This window comes from Odontesthes bonariensis, chromosome 2 (genome assembly GCF_027942865.1).
Source record: "Odontesthes bonariensis isolate fOdoBon6 chromosome 2, fOdoBon6.hap1, whole genome shotgun sequence".
Lineage (NCBI taxonomy): Eukaryota > Metazoa > Chordata > Actinopteri > Atheriniformes > Atherinopsidae > Odontesthes > Odontesthes bonariensis.
The window spans coordinates 30,746,707-30,771,833 of NC_134507.1; the positions used below are offsets into that span (position 1 = coordinate 30,746,707).

The 25,127-nt window shown below is 48.2% G+C and overlaps 1 protein-coding gene across 2 annotated transcripts in view; it reads left to right on the forward strand.

Annotated features, from left to right (window-relative positions):
- Positions 1-25,127, forward strand: part of hectd2 (HECT domain containing 2) — a 108,722-nt gene that overhangs the window by 20,052 nt on the left and 63,543 nt on the right. For both annotated transcript variants that reach the window (XM_075481278.1, XM_075481287.1), the window contains exons 3-10: positions 13,493-13,631; positions 13,705-13,807; positions 13,986-14,075; positions 16,035-16,099; positions 16,345-16,390; positions 20,897-21,006; positions 23,676-23,824; positions 23,926-24,049. In XM_075481278.1, the coding sequence (XP_075337393.1) occupies positions 13,493-13,631; positions 13,705-13,807; positions 13,986-14,075; positions 16,035-16,099; positions 16,345-16,390; positions 20,897-21,006; positions 23,676-23,824; positions 23,926-24,049 (826 nt within the window). The remainder of the gene's footprint in view (positions 1-13,492; positions 13,632-13,704; positions 13,808-13,985; positions 14,076-16,034; positions 16,100-16,344; positions 16,391-20,896; positions 21,007-23,675; positions 23,825-23,925; positions 24,050-25,127) is intronic.

The following is a 25,127-nucleotide window of genomic DNA, read 5'->3' on the forward strand; positions in this document are numbered from 1 at the left end:
GCCTTCCCCCAGCCTTCCTCCAGCCTTCCCCCAGCCTTCCTCCAGCCTTCCTCCAGCCTTCCTCCAGCCTTCCCGCAGCCTTCCCCCAGCCTTCCTCCAGCCTTCCCCCAGCCTTCCCGCAGCCTTCCCCCAGCCTTCCTCCAGCCTTCCCCCAGCCTTCCCCCAGCCTTCCTCCAGCCTTCCCCCAGCCTTCCTCCAGCCTTCCTGCAGCCTTCCCCCAGCCTTCCCCCAGCCTTCCCCCAGCCTTCCCCCAGCCTTCCTCCAGCCTTCCTCCAGCCTTCCTCCAGCCTTCCCGCAGCCTTCCCCCAGACTTCCCCCAGCCTTCCCCCGGCCTTCCTCCAGCCTTCCTCCAGCCTTCCCCCAGCCTTCCCCCAGCCTTCCCGCAGCCTTCCCCCAGCCTTCCTCCAGCCTCCCCCCAGCCTTCCTCCAGCCTTCCCCCAGCCTTCCTCCAGCCTTCCCCCACCCTTCCTCCAGCCTTCCCGCAGCCTTCCCCCAGCCTTCCTCCAGCCTTCCTCTAGCCTTCCCCCAGCCTTCCTCCAGCCTTCCTCCAGCCTTCCCGCAGCCTTCCCCCAGCCTTCCCCCAGCCTTCCTCCAGCCTTCCTCCAGCCTTCCCGCAGCCTTCCCCCAGCCTTCCTCCAGCCTTCCTCCAGCCTTCCCCCAGCCTTCCTCCAGCCTTCCCGCAGCCTTCCCCCAGCCTTCCTCCAGCCTTCCCGCAGCCTTCCCCCAGCCTTCCTCCAGCCTTCCCCCAGCCTTCCTCCAGCCTTCCCCCAGCCTTCCTCCAGCCTTCCCCCAGCCTTCCCCCAGCCTTCCTCCAGCCTTCCTGCAGCCTTCCCCCAGCCTTCCTCCAGCCTTCCTCCAGCCTTCCCCCAGCCTTCCTCCAGCCTTCCCGCAGCCTTCCTCCAGCCTTCCTCCAGCCTTCCCGCAGCCTTCCCCCAGCCTTCCTCTAGCCTTCCCGCAGCCTTCCCGCAGCCTTCCTCCAGCCTTCCCCCAGCCTTCCTCCAGCCTTCCCCCAGCCTTCCTCCAGCCTTCCCCCAGCCTTCCCCCAGCCTTCCTCCAGCCTTCCTGCAGCCTTCCCCCAGCCTTCCTCCAGCCTTCCCCCAGCCTTCCTCCAGCCTTCCCGCAGCCTTCCTCCAGCCTTCCCGCAACCTTCCCCCAGCCTTCCCCCAGCCTTCCTCCAGCCTTCCCCCAGCCTTCCCCCAGCCTTCCCCCAGCCTTCCTCCAGCCTTCCTCCAGCCTTCCCGCAGCCTTCCCCCAGCCTTCCTCCAGCCTTCCTCCAGCCTTCCCCCAGCCTTCCTCCAGCCTTCCCCCAGCCTTCCTCCAGCCTTCCCGCAGCCTTCCCCCAGCCTTCCTCCAGCCTTCCCGCAGCCTTCCCCCAGCCTTCCTCCAGCCTTCCCCCAGCCTTCCTCCAGCCTTCCCCCAGCCTTCCTCCAGCCTTCCCCCAGCCTTCCCCCAGCCTTCCTCCAGCCTTCCCGCAGCCTTCCCCCAGCCTTCCTCCAGCCTTCCTCCAGCCTTCCCCCAGCCTTCCTCCAGCCTTCCCCCAGCCTTCCTCCAGCCTTCCCCCAGCCTTCCCCCAGCCTTCCTCCAGCCTTCCCGCAGCCTTCCCCCAGCCTTCCTCCAGCCTTCCCCCAGCCTTCCTCCAGCCTTCCTCCAGCCTTCCCCCAGCCTTCCTCCAGCCTTCCCCCAGCCTTCCTCCAGCCTTCCTCCAGCCTTCCTGCATCCTTCCCCCAGCCTTCCTCCAGCCTTCCCGCAGCCTTCCCCCAGCCTTCCTCCAGCCTTCCCGCAGCCTTCCTCCAGCCTTCCCCCAGCCTTCCCCCAGCCTTCCCGCAGCCTTCTCCCAGCCTTCCTCCAGCCTTCCCGCAGCCTTCCCCCAGCCTTCCTCCAGCCTTCCCCCAGCCTTCCCGCAGCCTTCCCGCAGCCTTCCCCCAGCCTTCCCCCAGCCTTCCTCCAGCCTTCCCCCAGCCTTCCTCCAGCCTTCCTGCAGCCTTCCCCCAGCCTTCCCCCAGCCTTCCTCCAGCCTTCCCCCAGCCTTCCTCCAGCCTTCCCGCAGCCTTCCTCCAGCCTTCCCGCAACCTTCCCCCAGCCTTCCCCCAGCCTTCCTCCAGCCTTCCCCCAGCCTTCCCCCAGCCTTCCCCCAGCCTTCCTCCAGCCTTCCTCCAGCCTTCCCGCAGCCTTCCCCCAGCCTTCCTCCAGCCTTCCTCCAGCCTTCCCCCAGCCTTCCTCCAGCCTTCCCGCAGCCTTCCCCCAGCCTTCCTCCAGCCTTCCCCCAGCCTTCCTCCAGCCTTCCCCCAGCCTTCCTCCAGCCTTCCCCCAGCCTTCCCCCAGCCTTCCTCCAGCCTTCCCGCAGCCTTCCCCCAGCCTTCCTCCAGCCTTCCTCCAGCCTTCCCCCAGCCTTCCTCCAGCCTTCCCCCAGCCTTCCTCCAGCCTTCCCCCAGCCTTCCCCCAGCCTTCCTCCAGCCTTCCCGCAGCCTTCCCCCAGCCTTCCTCCAGCCTTCCCCCAGCCTTCCTCCAGCCTTCCTCCAGCCTTCCCCCAGCCTTCCTCCAGCCTTCCCCCAGCCTTCCTCCAGCCTTCCTCCAGCCTTCCTGCATCCTTCCCCCAGCCTTCCTCCAGCCTTCCCGCAGCCTTCCCCCAGCCTTCCTCCAGCCTTCCCGCAGCCTTCCTCCAGCCTTCCCCCAGCCTTCCCCCAGCCTTCCCGCAGCCTTCCCCCAGCCTTCCTCCAGCCTTCCCGCAGCCTTCCCCCAGCCTTCCTCCAGCCTTCCCCCAGCCTTCCCGCAGCCTTCCCGCAGCCTTCCCCCAGCCTTCCCCCAGCCTTCCTCCAGCCTTCCCCCAGCCTTCCTCCAGCCTTCCTGCAGCCTTCCCCCAGCCTTCCCCCAGCCTTCCCGCAGCCTTCCCGCAGCCTTCCCCCAGCCTTCCCCCAGCCTTCCTCCAGCCTTCCCCCAGCCTTCCTCCAGCCTTCCTGCAGCCTTCCCCCAGCCTTCCCCCAGCCTTCCTCCAGCCTTCCCGCAGCCTTCCCCCAGCCTTCCTCCAGCCTTCCCGCAGCCTTCCTCCAGCCTTCCCCCAGCCTTCCCCCAGCCTTCCCGCAGCCTTCCCCCAGCCTTCCTCCAGCCTTCCCGCAGCCTTCCCCCAGCCTTCCTCCAGCCTTCCCCCAGCCTTCCCGCAGCCTTCCCGCAGCCTTCCCCCAGCCTTCCCCCAGCCTTCCTCCAGCCTTCCCCCAGCCTTCCTCCAGCCTTCCTGCAGCCTTCCCCCAGCCTTCCCCCAGCCTTCCCGCAGCCTTCCCGCAGCCTTCCCCCAGCCTTCCCCCAGCCTTCCTCCAGCCTTCCCCCAGCCTTCCTCCAGCCTTCCTGCAGCCTTCCCCCAGCCTTCCCCCAGCCTTCCTCCAGCCTTCCCCCAGCCTTCCTCCAGCCTTCCTCCAGCCTTCCCGCAGCCTTCCCCCAGCCTTCCCCCAGCCTTCCCGCAGCCTTCCCCCAGCCTTCCCCCAGCCTTCCTCCAGCCTTCCCGCAGCCTTCCTCCATCCTTCCTCCAGCCTTCCCGCAGCCTTCCTCCAGCCTTCCTGCATCCTTCCCCCAGCCTTCCTCCAGCCTTCCTCCAGCCTTCCTCCAGCCTTCCTGCAGCCTTCCCCCAGCCTTCCTCCAGCCTTCCCCCAGCCTTCCTCCAGCCTTCCTGCAGCCTTCCTGCAGCCTTCCCCCAGCCTTCCTCCAGCCTTCCCCCAGCCTTCCTCCAGCCTTCCTGCAGCCTTCCTGCAGCCTTCCTCCAGCCTTCCTCCAGCCTTCCTCCAGCCTTCCCGCAGCCTTCCTCCAGCCTTCCTCCAGCCTTCCTCCAGCCTTCCTGCAGCCTTCCCCCAGCCTTCCTCCAGCCTTCCTCCAGCCTTCCCCCAGCCTTCCTCCAGCCTTCCCGCAGCCTTCCCGCAGCCTTCCTCCAGCCTTCCCCCAGCCTTCCTCCAGCCTTCCCGCAGCCGTCCTGCAGCCTTCCTCCAGCCTTCCTCCAGCCTTCCTCCAGCCTTCCTGCAGCCTTCCCCCAGCCTTCCTCCAGCCTTCCCGCAGCCTTCCCCCAGCCTTCCTCCAGCCTTCCCGCAGCCTTCCCGCAGCCTTCCCCCAGCCTTCCCCCAGCCTTCCCGCAGCCTTCCCGCAGCCTTCCTCCAGCCTTCCCGCAGCCTTCCCCCAGCCTTCCTCCAGCCTTCCCCCAGCCTTCCCGCAGCCTTCCCGCAGCCTTCCCCCAGCCTTCCCCCAGCCTTCCTCCAGCCTTCCTCCAGCCTTCCTGCAGCCTTCCCGCAGCCTTCCCCCAGCCTTCCCCCAGCCTTCCTCCAGCCTTCCCCCAGCCTTCCTCCAGCCTTCCTCCAGCCTTCCCCCAGCCTTCCTCCAGCCTTCCCGCAGCCTTCCCCCAGCCTTCCTCCAGCCTTCCCGCAGCCTTCCCGCAGCCTTCCTCCAGCCTTCCCCCAGCCTTCCTCCAGCCTTCCCGCAGCCTTCCTCCAGCCTTCCCCCAGCCTTCCTCCAGCCTTCCCGCAGCCTTCCTGCAGCCTTCCCCCAGCCTTCCTCCAGCCTTCCCGCAGCCTTCCTGCAGCCTTCCTCCAGCCTTCCTCCAGCCTTCCTCCAGCCTTCCTGCAGCCTTCCCCCAGCCTTCCTCCAGCCTTCCCGCAGCCTTCCCCCAGCCTTCCTCCAGCCTTCCCGCAGCCTTCCCGCAGCCTTCCCGCAGCCTTCCCCCAGCCTTCCCCCAGCCTGCTGGATAATCACCACAATTTGCTTTTTCATCTGTAAAGTATTACAGGAGGTTTGTGTTTCCTTTTTAATTTAGTCAAATATGGTTTGGAGTTCTGAGGCTGAGCCGTGCACAGATTTGTCTTCAATTTCAATTCTGGATCATAAAGTTTTTATTTTATTTTTTATTTAGAGGAAGTGCCATGAAAGAGCAGCTTGTTGTGGAAAAAGATTGAAAAATTTATCGATCTCAGCAGAGACGCTGCAGTGCAGACATCATTTGTTTGTCCTTCGCTTTGTTGGAAGTTTCATTCCTCATCATATCGGTTTGCTTTCCCAAAAACATCCTTATATTTTAAAGGGATAGTTCGCCTCTTTTCTAAAATCAAATCAAATCAAATTTATTTGTAGCGCATTTCATGTACAGAACAATTCAAAGTGCTTTACATAAAATAAAAGCATTGCAGCATGGAGTGGAAGAAGCATTAAAAATACATAAAATAATATAAAGAGAAACAACTAAAATAATTCAAATAAATTTAAAAACAAGCAACAGTCCAGATGAGTTCAAAGATACCGTGCAGATTTCATGCATAGACACATGAGAACAGAAATGTCTTTAACCTGGATTTAAAAATGTCTCCATTTGGTGAAAGTTTAATCTCCACTGGCAGTTTGTTCCACTTGTTTGCAGCATAACAGCTAAATGCTGCTTCTCCATGTTTAGTCTGGACTCTGGACTGGACCAGCCGACCTGAGTCCTTGGATCTAAGAGCTCTGCTGGCTTTATATTCTCTGAACAGATCACAGATGTAAACCATCAGCAGGCTTTTAAAATCTATTCTGTGACTGACTGGAAGCCAGAGTAAAGATTTTAAAGCTGCTGTGATGTGTTCAGATCTCTTAGTCCGGGTTAAAACTCCAGCAGCGGCGTTCTGGATGAGCTGCAGATGTTTAATGCTCTTTTTGGGAAGTCCAGTTAAAAGAGCGTTACAGTTATGGAGTCTACTGGAGATGAATGCATGGATGAGTTTCTCCTTGTCTTTTTGGGAGAGGAAACCTTTGCTGCTCGGAAGCAGGGGACTGCTCGGTCTGCTCTTCGGTCTGCACGGTCTACACAGCACGCAGTCATACGAAGGGAGAGAAAATAGGGCCAAGCGATTGTGAGGTCTGACTTTTTCCTGGAGAACGATTTTGTGATGCAAATGTATTACTCTTTTGAACGCTTTATTTTTTAAACCCCAGCCAACTAGCCGGACTACTTTCGTCAACGCCAAAACGAGGCTGGAACTCTGCTCACAGGACGCAGCAGGGGGTAAGAAAATGTTCATAAATGATGTTGCTGATATGGGATGTCATACAGCTTCATGTCAAAAGTGGCGAACTATCCCTTTAAAATATAAGGATGTTTTTGGGAAAGCAAACCAATACGATAAGTTTAGAGAGTGAGGTTGACTCGCCATCCTGAAGCCGGGTTGTTGTTAAAAACATCAAATCCAGTTCATGTGAGATGAAGGAATCATGTGGCTAAATAGTTGTGTTTGCTAATGATCTGCAGCCAAGAGAAGAATTATCTCCTTGTGGCTTGGTGTGGAGGCTTCCTGTGGTGTCTTCATTTCGGGCTGCTTGTGTCTGGGAGGACGAGTCTCTCTCCGTCATCTGTAGCGCTTTCCTCTGAACAAAACTGACCGAATCATACTTAGTGCTCCTTTTTTTGCTGTTGTGGGATCATCAGAGAGCTGTGCAGAAACCAATGCTCAGCGGCTTATTAGCAGACTTTAGCTGCCTGTCATGTTCCATTGTGTTCATGCTTTTCCACCACTGAGAGAATAGTTTACCACGAGGGCTTTTAATCTAATTAATCACATGATTTCCCTGATTAATCACGATTAATCGCATTTGTACGCAAAATCCAAAAATGAATCCAAAAGTAGTGTATAGCTTTTAGCATTTAGTTTTATTTTAAATGTGCTGCCATATGAATGAAAGTGCCATAACATTTGTTGTGCAAACACACTTTTAACATCAGCATCTTTCTGTAGTTTTTATGTAGAAGCCTCGCTCCACTGTCTGTTTCCTTGAATGACTTGCTGCTATCAGTTGTGTGTTTTGCCTTTAAGTGATATTTTAGACTGGAACTACTACGCTGAGAAGACAATTCAGCTTGGCAGTGTTTACAGATGACTTTGGTTCTGTCGACTCCGCCGTCTGGAAGAACTTTAAAATGAAAATAGGATGAGTTTAAGAGGAGATGTCAAGGATGCAGAGCAGGAAGAAAATGGAGAGAAAGAAGGAGGAGGTTTAAACAATATCTGCTCTTGATCCTCGTGGGAAATGTGAGATCGCCGGTGCATAAAATGTCCAGATGAGAACGAAACAGGAAATATTATTTGTTTTCACGGACACGTGGCTGCAGGAACAACTCTAAACATCTCTTTACTCGGTTTGAAGACTGTTTGGGTGGACAAACAGGTAAAAGTGAAGGATTACAGAGCTTATACAGACGGTTTAATCCTGGACATACTCAGAGGTTTCACACGTGTTACCTGCTGATTCTGTGTGAGAACTCATCAATAAGCTGTTGCCAAGCTACAAAAACAACACGTCCGTCCATTCAGAGCGCTCTCTGAGGATTTCTGCTCATCTTCTCAATGCTTGTCAGCTGATTTTCATTTTACACACCGAGTTATCCATCTGTAACAGTAGCATATCTTCATTAATAACTTTTCTTTCAGGCTCATTTAAGTAGTATTGAACTGAATTAAAACAATTTAAATGAATCCCGGGTCCTTTTTGGCCCTGGAAGACATTTTCAGCAGTAACCGTCAGCACGTGCACGTGTTGTTTCCATGCAGCATGTTCTGTGACGATGGTTTTCTCATTTTCTGATCAGTCCTCACCACCTTGCATGCAAATACTTGAGCTGCGCACACAGGTGACATCAGTCGAGTGCGAGCGTTCAGTGATCATGCAGCAGGGTGGAGTTCGGGCCACCGCTGCTTTGTCAGCTCATGCATCATCCACTTAAGCCCCGACAGCAACAGTCCTTGGTTGTCATGACACCTTTTAATCAAAAAGTTGTCCTCGAGGACACTTCTTGCTGCTTCTCTTTTTTCCACCACAATTCATTTCAGCGATGGCTTTGATGCTTTCTGATGAAGATGAAGAGGACAACTCTGTTATTCTCCTCATTAATTCCTGCTTTAGTTCCGGCTGAGCTTTAATGAACGCAGCTGAAGAACTAACTGTTGAGTAGCATTAATTATTAATGTAAACAGGGCAAACACTTATCTTTTACCAGCCTTATTCACATTAGTGACTGAATAACTGCTTTTATTTTGTGCACTTATGATTTAAAAAAAACACGTGTGTGGTAAATAGGGCTGGGCGAGTTAACTCATTATTATCGCGTTGACTCGTTAATTATTTAACGGCGACAAATATTTTATCGCGCATTAGCGCAGGTTTTATTATTTATTTTATTATTGTAAAAGTCTACTGCTCACAGGCTTTTATTATTGTAAAAGTCTACTGCTCACAGGCTTTTATTATTGTAAAAGTTTGTCGCTCGCATGCTTTTATTTTGTAAAAGTCTGTCACTCGCAGGCTTTTATTTTGTAAAAGTCTGTTGCTCGCATGTTTTTATTATTGTAAAAGTCTGTCGCTCACAGGCTTTTATTATTTTAAAAGTCTGTTGCTCACAGGCTTTTATTTTGTAAAAGTCTGTTGCTGTCTGCTGCGGAACCGGAAAAGAAAGTAATCGGCCGATCCACCAAACATGGAGAAGGGTACGGAGTTCCAATGCCATGAAAGTTTCACCATCAAAGTCCTTTGATTAAACGAGGCAAACAGAAAAGTCTTGTTCCACATCAATGGAAAACATCTCCGTGTTCAGCTCTAACTCCGGGGATAGAAGGCAAACCCGTTGCTGAAGATCTGAGGAGTCACGAAGGTTTATATAACGTACCAGAAGATCTGAGGCTCCAGATCATTGAAAGCTTTATAAAGCAGCAGCTGCATTTAAAATCATCTCTGGAGCAGCAGCGTTCTGAATCAGCTGCAGCTGTCTGATCCATCTTTACAGCAGACCAGGAAACTGTTACAGCGATCAAGTCTGCTGAAGATGAATGCATGGAGCAGCTTTTCTGAGACACTTTAATCCTTTAAAACCTCTTCAGGCGACAACTGACTGCCTACAAGGAAGCAGATGTGATCCAATCACATCCAATCATTCCCACTTCCCTCTGCATTACCTGTTTTTTCCCTTTTTATTAATGTTTTTATGGCAGGTTAAAGAAAAATCATAGAATTTAACGTGATTTAGTAGAAAACATAGAAGATGCAAACATACAGGCTGTGTTCGAAACCGCATACTACATACTATATACTACATACATACCGGCTATTTACAATTTTGTTCCCAGGAATTCGGCGCTACTAAAGCTAGCCGCAGTGAGCAACGCACTTCTGGTTATTTTCACAAAATAAAACATTTCGGAGAATCTAGTATGCATCCGGAAACTTCTCGCTTACTCAAACTCACATACTAACTCAAAAAGTTAGTAGGAGCAGTGGGAGAAGTATGCGGTTTCAAACACAGCCACAGACTCAGTCAGGAAATCCAGCTTCTTCTGACCCATTTAAATTTGGGCTGTGCTCGAAACCGCATACTACTCCTACTACTCATTCTGACTTTTTTTCCCGGATACATACTAGATTCTCCGAAATGTTGGGTATGCATCATGAGGTTACTACTCATACTCAAGCTACAAAACGGCAGTTTCAAGTTAGCTACAACGAGGGTAGGTTCACTTCCTGTTTTCAAAACAAAAGCACCAATTGTATGGTAATGGCTTTCCCTATGATAAAAGGCAACGGGTATTTCATTTTGTGAAAATAACCGGAAGTGCGTTGCTCACTACGGCTAGCTTTAGTAGCGCCGAATTCGTGGGAACAAAATTGTAAATAGCCGGTATTTTGTCAGGTTTTCAACACGTTGGGGATCTAAACGACTACTTTCTCGCCTGAAAATGTTTCAAATGTTGCTAAAGTTTACAGAGTTTAGAGCTTAAGTGAAATCAGCTTCAGGCCGGCTGATTTCGGCTCGGGCAGGAGCGAAATGCATTGTGGGTAAACACTCTGCATACTGTCTGATCGATCAGTATGTAGTATGTGGTATGCGGTTTTGAACACAACCTTGGTCTTTAAAGGAGGTTTTCTCACAGAATCATGTTGTTATTTTTTGGTTTTGTTTCGTGAACACCACATGATGAACGATCGGCAAAAAGCGCGCCCCGATATTCATGTTTTGGGGTTTTTCTTAAAGCTGCAGGACGAGTTATACTAAAAGATCTGAGCATTACCCACAGTGAGACCACTATTTTCCCCTTTAAACAAAGAGGAATGGATTCTGATAACATTCTCTGAAATATGATGATCCCACCTGCTCAGACAATCTGTCCAAGCCTGCAGAATCTGTACCCACAATGCACCTGGACAGACCCTGCTCGTGACTATTGTTGCTGTGGCGACAGTGGGAGGCCAATTATAAAGACAAAGGATGAAAGGCCAGAAGTGTGGGAGGACGGATGAATGGCTCTGCATTGTGAGGTGTGCTGTTGTGCAGCCTGGTGGCTGAGATTACACCCTGATCGCAGCTAACAGCCGTCGCCTGATGCTTCAGCAGCTATTCCACGGATATTTCTTCATCTGGCTGATTTCATGTCTGCAGAACAGAAGCAGTAAAACGCAGCGGCTGCATGTTTTTGTCATTTTTCTCTCCACGTGGTTTTTAAAGCTCTTTTGAGATGCAGATCTACAACTTTATTTGATCGTTTGATTTATTAGTGAATCCATCTGCGGCCAAGAGAGCTGAAAGCGCCACCACTTAGAAAACATGGAAGTAGACGTCTGCTGCAAATAAGAAAACATTATCAAATTGACAACACATGTGCTGCAGATGAACGGCGACTGTACAAATCACAGCAAACACAAAGACTGTACGATGCAAGAGGCCCGATCCGGCCCTTTTTTCTTACATTTTCCTTCCAAGCAGCCAGATTGTCTTCAGCAACAGTTCTCCAGCTTCCTGAAGCTCTTTCAGAGTTTTTCTTTGAACATTTTTCTGCTTCTTCACTCATTTTCAGTCCAGATTTTCTTTGTTAAGCCACTCTGAACTATGAACCTGAACTATGAGGCAGGAAAAAGGCTCCTAACTCAAGGGATGAACCAGTGTTGTGTCCACACAGAACAGACAACTTAGCAAAGAAGTCGTTTTAAACTGGATCTTTAGGAACTTTGTTCCCAGCAGCCTGTCACACATTCACCTCCAGTGAAATTGAAAAACAGGACTTTATATCACCAAACAGGAAAAAAATTCCCTCAGATTTGTAGTCAGACGAGCAACAAAAAAAATTTGATTTTTTTCTTCTTTTTTTTTACATTAATTCATTCAAATAGTGGCTTAAAATGAACAGAAACAGTCATTTAATTATAATTTCTTGTATAACAATTAATTTTCAACTACATTTGAATGATTTTGACAGCCATATTAAGTATTTTATGTGGTTTTTTTAAAGCATTTTGGTCATGAGACACTTATTTCTTTATATTTTGCATCCAAGCAGCTTAAGTGATCTTCAGCAATAGTTTCAACACTTTAAGGTCTTTCAATGTTTTTCTTTGGACATTTTCTGCTTTTTCACTCATTTTCAGTCCAGTTTTTCTTTGTTAAGCCACTTAACTCTGAGCTATGAACCATTCAGGCAGGAAAAAGGCTCCTAACTCAAGGGATGAACCAGTGTTGTGTCCACACAGAACAGACAACTTAGCAGAGAAGCCATTTTAAACTGGATCTTTAGGCACTTTGTTCCCAGCAGCCTGTCACAGAGACACATCATTTGTTCCCATTTCTTTAGCTGTATCTGTGAAAAACAGCAAAGATAACACAGTCTGGCAGACAGAAAACAGGATTTCTGCAGCAACAAGGTGATTCCCAAAGAGATGTTAGCTGAAAACTTGGCATATCTCAGCATGGTGTGCAGTGTGTCCTTAAAACATTTGAGGAAACTGGACAAGTGGAGGACAAAAGAAGAAGTGTCAGGCCTAAAGAACTATCTCCAGCAGAGGAACAGGATCTGAAAGTGATGTCCTTAAGAAAGAGGAAAAAATCCAGCAAAGACCTGACACAGGAGCTGAGAGATGCATCTGGACCTTCAGCTGATCCATCTGCTGTTGGCCCAAGCCTCATCAGAAATGGGCTCCATGGAAGGGTGGCTGTCAAGAAGCCGTTCTTAAGGAAGGGAAACAGGGAGAAAAGGCTGAGCTGTGCCAAAGGACACAAGAAGTGGACACACCAATCATATTTACTTTCAGGCTTGTTAGAATTGTACAGGCTTATATATTTAATACATTGTTGTACCCATCTCCTGTTTCCCTGACAATGAATTTAATGTTTAAATATTTGTTTGTTTGTTCAACCCTGGGGTGAGCGAGCCTTTTCCCAAAGCTGCCCCCAGGCTCTGGAATAAGCTCCCCGTCCAGCTGCGTCTTATTTCTGACCTGGGCCTCTTCAGATCTAGGCTAAAAACCTACTTATTTAGGATGGCTTTAATACCCAGTAGTATGATGACACTTTTATCCAGAGATGGGACCAAGTCACACATGTGCAAGTCTCAAGTAAGTCTCAAGTCTTAGCTTTCAAGTTCCAAGTAATTTTTTCTTGGTCAAGTCAAGTCACCTTATTATTGCAATTTTACCTGCAGAATCTGATCTTAATAAAGTAAAAAGACAAGATATAAGTAACTGTCAGTAAACATCATTGGCCAATGTGTCCAACCTGTCCACCCCGTATCATATCAAGCTAACGTTAGCTAACTACCGACTAGGCTAACAGGATAATATTAGCTAATTTGACAAGCACTTACTGGTTAGAATGAATCTTCAAATGATGAACAAAGTTGGAAGTTGTCGTCTGGCTGTCTGAGATGTTGATGCCGCATGTCTTGCACTGTGCTGTTCGTCTTTTGCCGTCAAAATGGTAATTACGAAACCCTCCCACTGACATGTTGATGCATATCTGATATGAGTTTATTCTCTCTAATAAACACTAAGGTATGTAGAGAGGGCATGACTGATTGACAGGGTAGGGATCCAATCATGACGCCATTCTCAGTCTGCGCTCCTACCGGGTAATCCATATTATTTTTTTAATTAATTTATTAATTTGATATTCAAACTGAAAACATGAACTGAATAACACTCAAGTCATTCAAGTCATCGTGTCTCAAGTCAAGTCAAGTGCCGAGTCTTTATCTTCCAAGTCCGAGTCGAGTCTCAAGTCTTTTATTTTTTGTCAAGTCACAAGTCATCAAAACAGCGACTCGAGTCCCCATCTCTGCTTTTATCTTATTTTATCTTAATCGATTTTGTTGTGTTTTATTGCTTTCACTGTTCTTTTATTGGTTTTACTTCTTCTTCTCTTTATCTATTACCTGCTGTAAAGCACTTTGGTACACCGTAAGGATTGTCTGTAAAGGGCTGTAGAAATAAAGTACATTTACATAAAGAAAGAAATTAGGCTGTTTCAGATGACACAGACGACAGCAGAAGTGTACATGAGGAGCAAACATCTCAGATCTGGTTCTTCTCTGGAACCTGAAACTTCCTCCTCTCCACCTGGTGGAAGCTGGTTTTATTGGGAGGATGTGGAAGTCCTTTTTTCCCGTGCAGATGGCTTCAGTCGGTCTGTAAATCTGTCCCGTCGGCAGCTGATGGAGACTTGATTTCCTTTGTGTGCCACCAGGGAGAGGGCTGCCTCCCATCTGCAGCAACGTCCGTCAGAAGCAGCGGCTTTCCATCGACACGCTGCCGCCAGAAGTCAAAGCCCCGTTCCCCCGCGACCCCGTCATCCCCCTCCGGTCCAAGACCAGCAAGGAGTTTCAGTGAGTGTCCCGTCACAGAGTTAAAGCTTTTAACAGTCTGCACCTGAAAACCAGGCTTTTTACTGTGTGTCAGGGAGGACATGGAGCACGCTATCCAATCGGGCGACTGGAGGGAGGTCAGAGAGTTTTACCTGACTACCTTCGACTCTTTCATAGAAATCAACGCAGCCTTCAAGGTAAAATAAAACAGTCAGAATCTGGCTGCCTCTTTTCAGAGTGGTAGGATCTCCCCGACTGTTTTACGATGGGAAAACGCTTCTCCCTCGTTGTCTCTCATGCTCTCTTCTTGTGTTTCTTTCATTTTTTTTTCCCACAACATATTTCCAACAACACTTTTCCGTCCGTCCGTCCCAGCGAGAGGCGAATGGATTGTTTAACACGATAGAGGACTCGGGAGTCAACGCCAAGTTTGTCAACGCTGTTTACGACGCTCTGCTCAGCACGGTAAGAGAGGCCGCGAGCACGCGCTCCAATCCCATCCTTAAACTGTTGGTACAAACCGTTGTTGGTCATCAGCTGAGCTGCCGCGGTCCTTAAGAAACGAATCATGGAAAGGAAAAAGGAAAATCACCTTTTTTGTGCTTGAGAGTAAATGTTTGGGTAACTTTGGTTGGACTGAACTAATTATTTAGGTCTCATTCAGTCAGCTGTTCAGATCTGCAGACCCCCGCCCCCCCCCCCCGGCCATCTTTAGCTCTACCATAACTTCACATCATGCTGCATTCACTGTACCTCAGAATTGGGAAGTTGGAATTTTTACTCATCAGCAGTTGAATAGTTCATTTTAAAAAAGAAGCAAGCTTACAGTGTTTGATTTGATATTAAAGGGATAGTTCGCCTCTTTTGACATGAAGCTGTATGACATCCCATATCAGCAACATTATTTATGAACATTTTCTTACCCCCAGCTGCGTCCTGTGAGCCGAGTTCCAGCCTCGTTGTGGTGTTGATGAAGGTAGTCCGGCTAGTTGACTGGGGTTTAAAAAATAAAGCGTTCAAAAGAGTAATACATTTGCATCACAAAATCGTTCTCCAGGAAAAAGTCAGACCTCACAATCGCTTGGCCCTATTTTCTCTCCCTTCATATCACTGCCTGCTGCCGCCTGCCAACAGTTTGCTGTCTGCCGACAGTTTCTGACAGTTTCTGACAGTTTGCTGCCTGCCGACAGTTTCTGACAGTTTGCTGCCTGCAGACAGTTTCTGACAGTTTGCTGCCTGCCGACAGTTTCTGACAGTTTCTGACAGTTTCCGACAGTTTCTGACAGTTTCCGACAGTTTCTGACAGTTTCTGACAGTTTCTGACAGTTTACGACAGTTTACGACAGTTTCTGACAGTTTCCGACAGTTTGCTGCCTGCCGACAGTTTCTGACAGTTTCTGACAGTTTCTGACAGTTTGCTGCCTGCCGACAGTTTCTGACAGTTTCTGACAGTTTCTGACAGTTTACGACAGTTTCTGACAGTTTCCGACAGTTTGCTGCCTGCCGACAGTTTCTGACAGTTTCTGACAGTTTCTGACAGTTTCTGACAGTTTCTGACAGTTTGCTGCTTGCCGACAGTTTCTGACAGTTTCTGACAGTTTGCTGCCTGCAGACAGTTTCTGACAGTTTCTGACAGTTTGCTGCCTGCCGACAGTTTCTGACAGTTTCTGACAGTTTGCTGCCTGCCGACAGTTTCTGACAGTTTCTTACAGTTTCTGACAGTTTACGACAGTTTCTGACAGTTTCCGACAGTTTGCTGCCTGCCGACAGTTTCTGACAGTTTCTGACAGTTTCCAACAGTTTCCGACAGTTTGCTGTCTGCAGACAGTTTCTGACAGTTTCTGACAGTTTGCTGCCTGCCGACAGTTTACTGCCTGCCGACAGTTTCTGACAGTTTCCGACAGTTTGCCGCCTGCCAACAGTTTCTGACAGTTTCTAACAGTTTCCAACAGTTTGCCGCCTGCCAGTTTGCTGCCTGCCGACAGTTTGCGACAGTTTCCGACAGTTTGCCGCCTGTGTTAACTTTCCGAGCAGCAAACACCGTAACAGGTGCGGCTGTCGGCAGGCGGCAGCGCACAGTGATACGAAGGGAGAGAAAATAGCACCAAGCGATTGTGAGGTCTGACTTTTTCCTGGAGAACGATTTTGTGATGCAAATGTATTACTCTTTTGAAAGCTTTATTTTTTAAACCACAGCCCACTAGCCGGACCACCTTCATCAACACCAAATCGTGGCTGGAACTCGGCTCACAGGACGCAGCAGGGGGTAAGAAAATGTTCATAAATTATATTGCTAATATGGGATGTCATACAGCTTAATGTCAAAAGAGGCGAACTATCCCTTTAAGTTGGATAAATATGGTGTTTTTTTTTTATTTCTTCTCCTGTTTTGGGCACTGATGATGTTTTTGGTCGTGTGTTTAGCCTCAGGACATCCAAAAGTCGGTCCTGAAAGGGATCATCAACAGCCTGCTGAGGGAGTGGAAAGGGTGAGACGACCTCTGTGACCTCTTTATCAAAAGCTATTTGAATTGTGTTATTTTCTTAACCATCGATATATTTTAATGGTGCATGCCTGTTCATACTGTGCAGCTGCTGGATCTATTTGCTTTAGCTTTGCACAGAGACGGATCTCCTTGCTCAGTTACATCGTGTTTGTTGGCAGTATTTCACCAAGTTGCTGTGACTTAAATTTATGTGTTTAATGACTTGTTTGTGTGTGTTTTGTTATCAGGCCTCGGACAAAAGACGACCTGCGGGCATATTTCATCCTGATTCAGGTGAGACGGTTTGAAGCCACAGTGAAGCTCACAGCCTTTCATCAGGATGGGACCCTTACAGCCTCTGAGCTTCTTCTCAGTGATCAGGGCTGCAGCTGGTGGTTTCTTTTTGCCAACATTAAAAAGGGTTGGTTTGATGGCTCTCACGGGACAGAGAACATCAGATTTCTGAAAGTGGGGAATGTTTTTTAGAGCCATTTCTAAACTGCTCTATATTTCAAGATGACCATTTCAAAACATTTGCATGTGAGCACGAGTTACTGGGAGGAGCAGCTGGAAGAAAACTCAGCAAAACTGATGTAATAATGAGAAGCCTTTTGTATAATTCGTGCCCATGATGATTGTCTGTAAACCTTTGAACAACAACATGCAAACAGGCTGGACTGTCTTTATTCCCTTGATCCTCTGCAGTGAGACTAGTAACACAGGCAGTCGTGCTGTTTTCTGTGTGTTGCGTAGCTTTACCTTTGCCTGGACTTCAGTGTTGCCACGGAGTGTAAGTGTAGCTCTTTCTGTGTTTGGAATGGAAGCATAGGCTGTAGCTCCAAGGTCTTCAATTTGGGGTTCTCTATGACCAACAGATTTGGTGATTCTTTCGTCTAAAGCCTCGTTTCCACTATGCAGTCCGGTTCGGGTCAGTTTGGAACGGTACAGGTCGGGTCGGTTCAGATCGGTACGGGTCGGGTCTCTTTGGGGTCAGCTTGCGTTCCCACTGTACAAAGGGGACCCTCAGGGGTGGGTGGAGTGCGTGCCGAAGCGTAAATGGCAAATAACAGCAAATAACAACTAACATCCATAATCTGGAACCACCTCCAAGCTTCTTCAGCTTAATGCCACACTGGCTCGCGGCCCGGTTGAAACCACTCTGAAACCAAATTTTTGCAGCAATCAGCTGGAAAACTTTTTGGTTTGGCACAGCGCTATCGAGCTCCCGCTGCACAGCCTCCTCACCAACAACGGAGAGCAGAGCCTGGAACCGGTCCTGTGTGCTCGGTACCCCAAGCAGAAGGGGTACAGACATGGGAACGGGTTCCATGGGACCGGTAGGCTTTGGTGGTAGTGGAAACACTGAAATAAGAGAACCGTTCCGACCCGACCCGTACCGGACTGCATAGAGGAAACGCGCCATATGAGTTAGAGGGAATGTTGACAGCACCCTGTAGGTTGATTAATCTGTCTGTCTGTGTTCCTAGATGTTAGTTCAGGATAGAAACTGCAGACACGGGTCATTATCTTGCCAAAGTGCTCTGTTTTTACAAAGTTTACTCACGGTGTGCGTCTCATTGAGTTTGTTCTTTCTAGTAAGATCATAAAATCCAGAATGTGCTCACATGTCTGCTCTCAAAACAGTTGCTGTTTTTATTAATCACTGGCTGCTGATTTAACCTTCCTCCATCATGTCACATCAGCGCCACGGTAACCTTGCTCAGCGGAACAAACCCCGTTCACCCATTCACATGTTGATGAGCTCATCGGCATCATATTGGCATCATGACTGCATCTTAAAGGGATAGTTTGCCTCTTTTGACATGACGCTGTATGACATCCCATATCAGCAACATCATTTATGAACATTTTCTTACCCCCTGCTGCGTCCTGTGAGCCGAGTTCCAGCCTCGTTTTGGTGTTGATGAAGGTAGTCCGGCTAGTTGACTGGGGTTTAAAAAAATAAATCGTTTTGCTTCTCAAAACAATATGCGTTCAAAAGAGTAATACATTTACAAAATAGTTCTCCAGGAAAAAGTCAGACCTCACAATCGCTTGGCCCTATTTTCTCTCCGTTCGTATCGGTCTGAACGGTCTACACAGCACGCAGTGATACGAAGGGAGAGAAAATAGCACCAAGCGAACGCCAAAACGAGGCTGGAACACAGCTGAGCTCAGAACTTATCCAGGAGGAAGAACGTATCCTGGGTTAGCAGAGCACTTGAAAGCTTGTTGATACATGCCGTCAGTAAATCATTTAATGAATCGAAACCTCTGTTACTTTCCAGCTGTGCGTCACCAGTCGTTAGTTGGTCTGTCCTTATTCTACAGATCTGCTTCTTCTTTGTTTTTCCTCTTTTTTTCATCTAATCAGTACTTTCTCCTCTACCCCTGTCTCTTTTTCATTCTACCCTTCATTTAAGCCTTTTCTGTTTTGTTTTTGTTACTCGGATCCAATGTGATCCTTTATTATTTCTCCCTCCATCACTACAGTCTGACTGCCATATATGGTTTAGGGAATAGAATCGGATAAAGACAGGAATCTACAGTCTGTGGTTCTGTGCTCCATCAATGCAAGCCAAATTTCTCATTTTTGTCCCATTTAACCCTGAGGACTTGCTTCATCTTCCAACTCCCTTGAGAACACAACTGCGCACACACACACACACATGCACAGATTGGGCCGGGATGAAGTCATGTCAGTTGAAGACTGCTGGTTTCCTGTCTGATGACGGCTCTCCCTCTTTTATAGGCTCTGTTAGCTACAGATTCTTCCCCCTTTCTCCCTCTCTGTCTTACATCCATGCACAGACTTTGTGGAGCTTTTCAGGATTATCTCATTCATGTCATTTTTAAAAATGGCTTTCACTGCAGCCAAGCATGTGTTTGTCAGGTGTAAATTGGTTTTGCCTGATAATAAATAAATCAATAACAAACATTTGAAACCAGCTTTAACCTTTAGCCAGACTTAAGTGTGTCTCACTTTCTAATGATACGTACCTCTGGTTTATTAGAATGTTTTTGTCTTGTTCTCATTAGCCGAGCAGGTGGTTGGCAGACATGGCACAAACGTTCCTGGTTCGACTCTCGATTCGGGCCTTTTTGTGGGGAGTTGTGTGCATAGTATGGGTATTCTTCCAGACCAAAAACATACATGTTAGGGTAATTGGTGATTCGAAATCAATGGTTGGGGCAGATGTAAGCATGCATACTCGTTTGTCTCTGTGTTGGCCTTGTAATGGACCGGCAGTTTGCCTCTCGGCCAATGACAGCTGGGTCGCCCCCAGTTGGATTAAGTGGGTATAGAAAATGGATGGGTACCCTGCCTCTCCCCCAGTGGTGGAATGGGTTTCAGGTGTAGAAAATGGATGGATGGATGGATGGATGGATGGATGGATGGATGGATGGATGGATGGATGGGTACCCTGTCTCTCGCCCAGTGGTGGAATAAGTTTCAGGTGTAGAAAATGGGTGGATGGATGGGTACCCTGCCTCTCGTCCAGTGTTGGAAGGGGTTTCGGGTGTAGAAATAGGATGGATGGATGGGTACCCTGTCTCTCGCCCAGTGGTGGAATAAGTTTCAGGTGTAGAAAATGGATGGATGGATGGGTACCCTGCCTCTCATCCAGTGTTGGAATGGGTTTCAGGTGTAGAAAATAGATGGATGGATGGGTACCCTGCCTCTCGTCCAGTGTTGGAATGGGTTTTGGGTGTAGAAATAGGATGGATGGATGGGTACCCTGCCTCTCCCCCAGTGTTGGAATGGGTTTCGAGTGTAGAAATAGGATGGATGGATGGGTACCCTGCCTCTCGTCCAGTGTTGGAATGGGTTTCGAGTGTAGAAATAGGATGGATGGATGGGTACCCTGCCTCTCCCCCAGTGTTGGAATGGATTTTGAGTGTAGAAATAGGATGGGTGGATGGGTACCCTGCCTCTCGTCCAGTGTTGGAATGGGTTTCGGGTATAGAAATAGGATGGATGGATGGGTACCCTGCCTCTCCCCCAGTGTTGGAATGGGTTTCGAGTGTAGAAATAGGATGGATGGATGGGTACCCTGCCTCTTGTCCGGTGTTGGAATGGGTTTCGGGGGTAGAAATAGGATGGATGGAAGGGTACCCTGCCTCTCGCCCAGTGGTGGAATGGGTTTCGGGTGTAGAAATAGGATGGATGGATGGGTACCCTGCCTCTCGCCCAGTGGTGAAATGGGTTTCAGGTGTAGAAAATGGATGGATGGATGGATGGATGGATGGATGGGTAACCCGTCTCTTCCCCAGTGTTGGAATGGGTTTCAGGTGTAGAAAATGGATGGTTGGATGGGTACCCTGCCTCTACGACAGTGGTGGAATGGGTTTCGGGTGTAGAAAATGGATGGATGGATGGATGGATGGATGGATGGATGGATGGATGGATGGATGGATGGATGGATGGATGGATGGATGGATGGGTACCCTGCGTCTCACCCAGTGTTGGAATGGGTTTCAGGTGTAGAAAATGAATGGATGGGTACCCTGTCTCTCGCCCAGTGTTGGAATGGGTTTCAGGTGTAGAAAATGGATGGATGGGTACCCTGTCTCTCGCCCAGTGTTGGAATGGGTTTCAGGTGTAGAAAATAGATGGATGGATGGGTAGCCTGCCTCTTCCCCAGTGGTGTAATGGGTTTCAGGTGTAGAAAATGGATGGGATGTCACGATAAGCGTATATCTGTCATAGATGAATGTTGTGGAGGAACCGAATGCATTTGCCCCAGATGTACAAGATGTTGTAAATGTGACAGTATGATTCTGTTTGTGTGTGCGTAGAACCCGCAGTATTCAAGTACCAGCACCTATGTGATCTACGCTCACCTGCTGAGGCAGATTGCAGCTTTGTCTGAGGCTGACCACCACTTCCTGGTTCACTGGCTCAAGAGGTGAGTTTAAAAATGGTGTTCGTGTGTGTGTGTGTGTGTGTCATCTTTATGTTTGTTTGCACCCACGTGGCCATTACAACCGAGAGCAAGGTTTTGATTAACTGAAAAGCAACAAGCAAACTTTCCTTTTCTTTGCATTAGTGATCTTGTTTGCTTGTTTTCTGAATCTGGATGTTTCTAAGGAGATCATTTATTGTGCTTTCCAGATTGAAAAGCCTTCAGTGGACAAAATGTGATATGCAGCTCTTTAGGAAACTAGAATATGTGGGTGGATTAGGTCTTGTCTTCTTGTCCTTGCAACAGGACGAGCAGGTGATTGATTGTGAGATAGGAGAATGAATTTAAAGTGTTTCCATGGTTTCCTGGTTGACTTTTTCCAAGCAAACTTTACAGAGTCATTTTGATTCATCTCTCTTGTCATTAGATAAAACCCTAATGACTGATAAAAATGAAGCAACTGCATTCTTATTTTATATCCTTTTCCCTCTTGACATTTAACTTTTATTGATCTTTTTTGTTCTATTTCCCTGCAAATTTTCCAGTAAGACCATTTTTTTAGCATCTAAAATAAAACAGGCATCGGGATTAGCGTAACAGAATCCAGCTGTTATGCAGCTCTGCAGTTCAAAGGCTGACCTGCTGAGGATTCAGCCCAGATATTGGTGCAGAATGAGCACATCAACTAGGGAGGAAGAGACTCAGTCTGGCTGTTGCAGTGGTCTTGAGTAAAAGTTTGTAAAACAACCAGGTGGCAGATGTGAACGGTGATCATTGGCTCTCTTTCACTGTCACGCTGCACATAACCAGTCCGCTGAGCATCTTCTGACCATCGCTGCTCTTCTGACTTTGGTTTTCAGAGTAGGTAAACGGCACCTTGACCTCCACGGTGCACCGTTGCCTTCTCACAAAATGAATCCACTCCAGTTCATACACAGAGTACTGTAACAACTGCAGTACCCGGTGGTTAACTTGGCCCTTCAATCCACCTAGCATACGTCTGATTATCTGAGCTGGTGTGTTGCCAGATCTGTTGTTATGCCACATTTAAGCTTCACTCTTTACAAAAACTAACTCAGGCTGTGTTGGAAACCGCATACTTCTCCTACTTCTCCTACTAACTTTTTGAGTTAGTATGCGAGTTTGAGTAAGCGAGAAGTTCCCGGATGCATACTAGATTCTCCGAAATGTTGGGTATGCATCATGAGGTTACTACTCATACTCAAACTACCCAAGATGCAACGTAACGTGACGTCGCCGATTGTCATTTCCTGTCAAAACGGCAGTTTCAAGCTAGCTACAACGAGGGTGGGTTCACTTCCTGTTTTCAAAACAAAAGCACCAATTGTGTCATAATGGCTTTCCCTATGATAAAAGGCAACGGGTATTTTATTTTGTGAAAATAACCGGAAGTGCGTTGCTCACTGCGGCTAGCTTTAGTAGCGCCGAATTCGCGGGAACAAAATTGTAAATAGCCGGTATTTTGTCAGGTTTTCAACACGTTGGGAATCTAAACGACTACTTTCTCACCTGAAAATGTTTCAAATGTTGCTAAAGTTTACAGAGTTTAGAGCTTAAGCAAAATCAGCTTCAGGCCAGCCGATTTCGGCTCGGGCAGGAGCGAGATGCATTGTGGGTAAACGCTCTGCATACTGTCTGATCGATGAGTATGCAGTATGGAAGTATGTAGTATGTAGTATGCGGTTTCGAACACAGCCTCAGTTTTTACTTGTTCTTGCCATTTAAGTAGACAGCCTAAGTTTTGCAAAGTGTCACATTCCTGTGATGAAGGTGAAACTCAACCAAACTGTCAGGTGGTACTCGACCAGATTGCATGATTGGCTAATTTGGGGCTAATTCATTCCTGTAGGCCCATTTATAGCGTTAAAGTGTAGCATCGGGGCTCTCATTTTAGACCTAAACAGTCCAAATCCACAGTTCAGTACAGCATAGTTCTCAGTCTTTTAACACGTTTTAAATAACTGTTATTCAACACATGTAACATGTTTCCATACAAATCTCTAAAAAGTGCTTCACTCGCTTTGATTAATGAACAAATGCTTCCCAGATCAACAGTCAGTAGCATCCAGGGAGACACTTATGAGTCATTTCTGACCCTCGACAGTCTGCAGCATCCATGGCTATGACGGATGCTCCTTTTTCACCCAGTCCTGGGTAACTTGGCTCTGTTAAAAAATGACTCAAACAAATTAACAAATTACAGAATTAAGTTTTTTTATATTTTCATTTTACAAAACTTTTTTTATATAAATTTGGGTTTGTATAAGAGAAAAAAGGCTTCTCTTCAAACATCTCTCTGTTGATTTCTGACATTATGTCTTATGTTCCTTAAACAAGCAGTTTAAACAAAGCTTTTAAGCTGGAAGCACAGCCTGCGAGTCCAAATGTCAGCCAGCTTCTGTATGCCTCTCTCTCTGCATGAGTAAGGAGAATTTGAAAACATGTTCTTTGTGGTGGTGATTTACTAGCAAGCTGCTTTAAATTAGAGGTTCTGTTGAGTCCTTCTCAGATCCAGAAAGCCAATTTTCCAGCCGATGCTCCCTTTTTTTCCCCTCTCATTCACTTAAGTTTGTCTATTTCTGTCCATATATATATGTTTTGGGGCATGTTCACTTTGTTCAGGTCCAGTTTTAACTTTGTGCTTCGGTCAGGCTGTCGGCGAGGCGCTTCCGGCAGCTTGTAGAGCGCCTCCTGCAGTTCATATCGACGCGCCTGTTTCCTGCAGAACCAGACGAACTTCCTCCTTTAGCCAAGTGCTCGTGGTGGATTCCCTCTGCTACCAAAGTGCTCAGCTTGTTCAGTGAGCCTCACACACACAAACACACCCGTATCCATTAAATAACCTGCATTTTTGCAGAGAATTCGGTCACAATCGGCTCTTTCTCTCTGTTTTCCTTTCAGATGCGGCCAACAGCGTCTCCTCTCCTCCCATCATGTCCTTCACAGACTTCTACAACATCACTCTGGAACACATAGACTTCATGGAGGAGTATAGGACCTGGCAGAACTACGGCAACTCAAATAGGTCAGATATCTGTCGTGGGATTGTTTGACTTTTAGCAGATTAGCATTCCTGCGTGATGCAAACTCCACAGGCAGGAGAAATGTTTTCATACCGCTCATGTTATTCGAGCATCGGCCCCTAATCCAAATGATATCCAGTCTTACCAACTGCTGCCCATAACCGATGGTTGTGTTAGCTCCTCGTGAACATTCCAGGAAGTCAGATTGAGTATCTCCTCCTGAGCAGAGATGAAGAAACATTCCCACAGCTGTAGTTTATCCAGAACCGTGAAAACGCTTGCGGAAGCCATGTAGGCTGTTTCTCACTGTGTCACGGCTCGTTAACGTCTGATGAAGGAAACGGATCCAGATCCAGAGGCTGCAGATTGTGCAGTTTAAACTCTGAAAGTCCCCTGGCTGCTGTGATGAGGGATTCAGTTCGTTTGGGCCTTAGAAATGGTCAGGAACTGAGTACTTCTGCCCATGTTGGCTTTGAAAAATCAGAACTGTAATCCTGAAAAGAGTGGGAAGATGTGTAACGTGTAAATAAAAACAACATTTTTTCAGTTAACTCAAAATCTCAAAAGACATTTCATTCAGATGAGAAACAGGAAAACTTTTTCATGAAAAAATGTTGGCTTATCTTCAGTATGACGGCAAAAAGAGGTGGGACAGTTCCATGTTTCCCACTGTGTAGCACATCTGTAAACATCTGGAACTGAGGAGACCAGCTGCTGAAGGATGAATTTTGTCCCATTCCAATCTGATGGAGGATTCCTGGCTCTTCTTTGGTGTATTTTAGATGTTTACAGGCGGTGAAACGTCTGGACTGCAGGCGGGTCGGTCAAGATGTTTTCAGGCGGTGAAACGTCTGGACTGCAGGCGGGTCGGTCCAGATGTTTTCAGGCGGTGAAACGTCTGGACTGCAGGCGGGTCGGTCCAGATGTTTTCAGGTGGTGAAACGTCTGGACTGCAGGCGGGTCGATCCAGATGTTTTCAGGCGGTGAAACATCTGGACTGCAGACGGGTCGGTCCAGATGTTTTCAGGCGGTGAAACGTCTGGACTGCAGGCAGGTCGGTCCAGATGTTTTCAGGCGGTG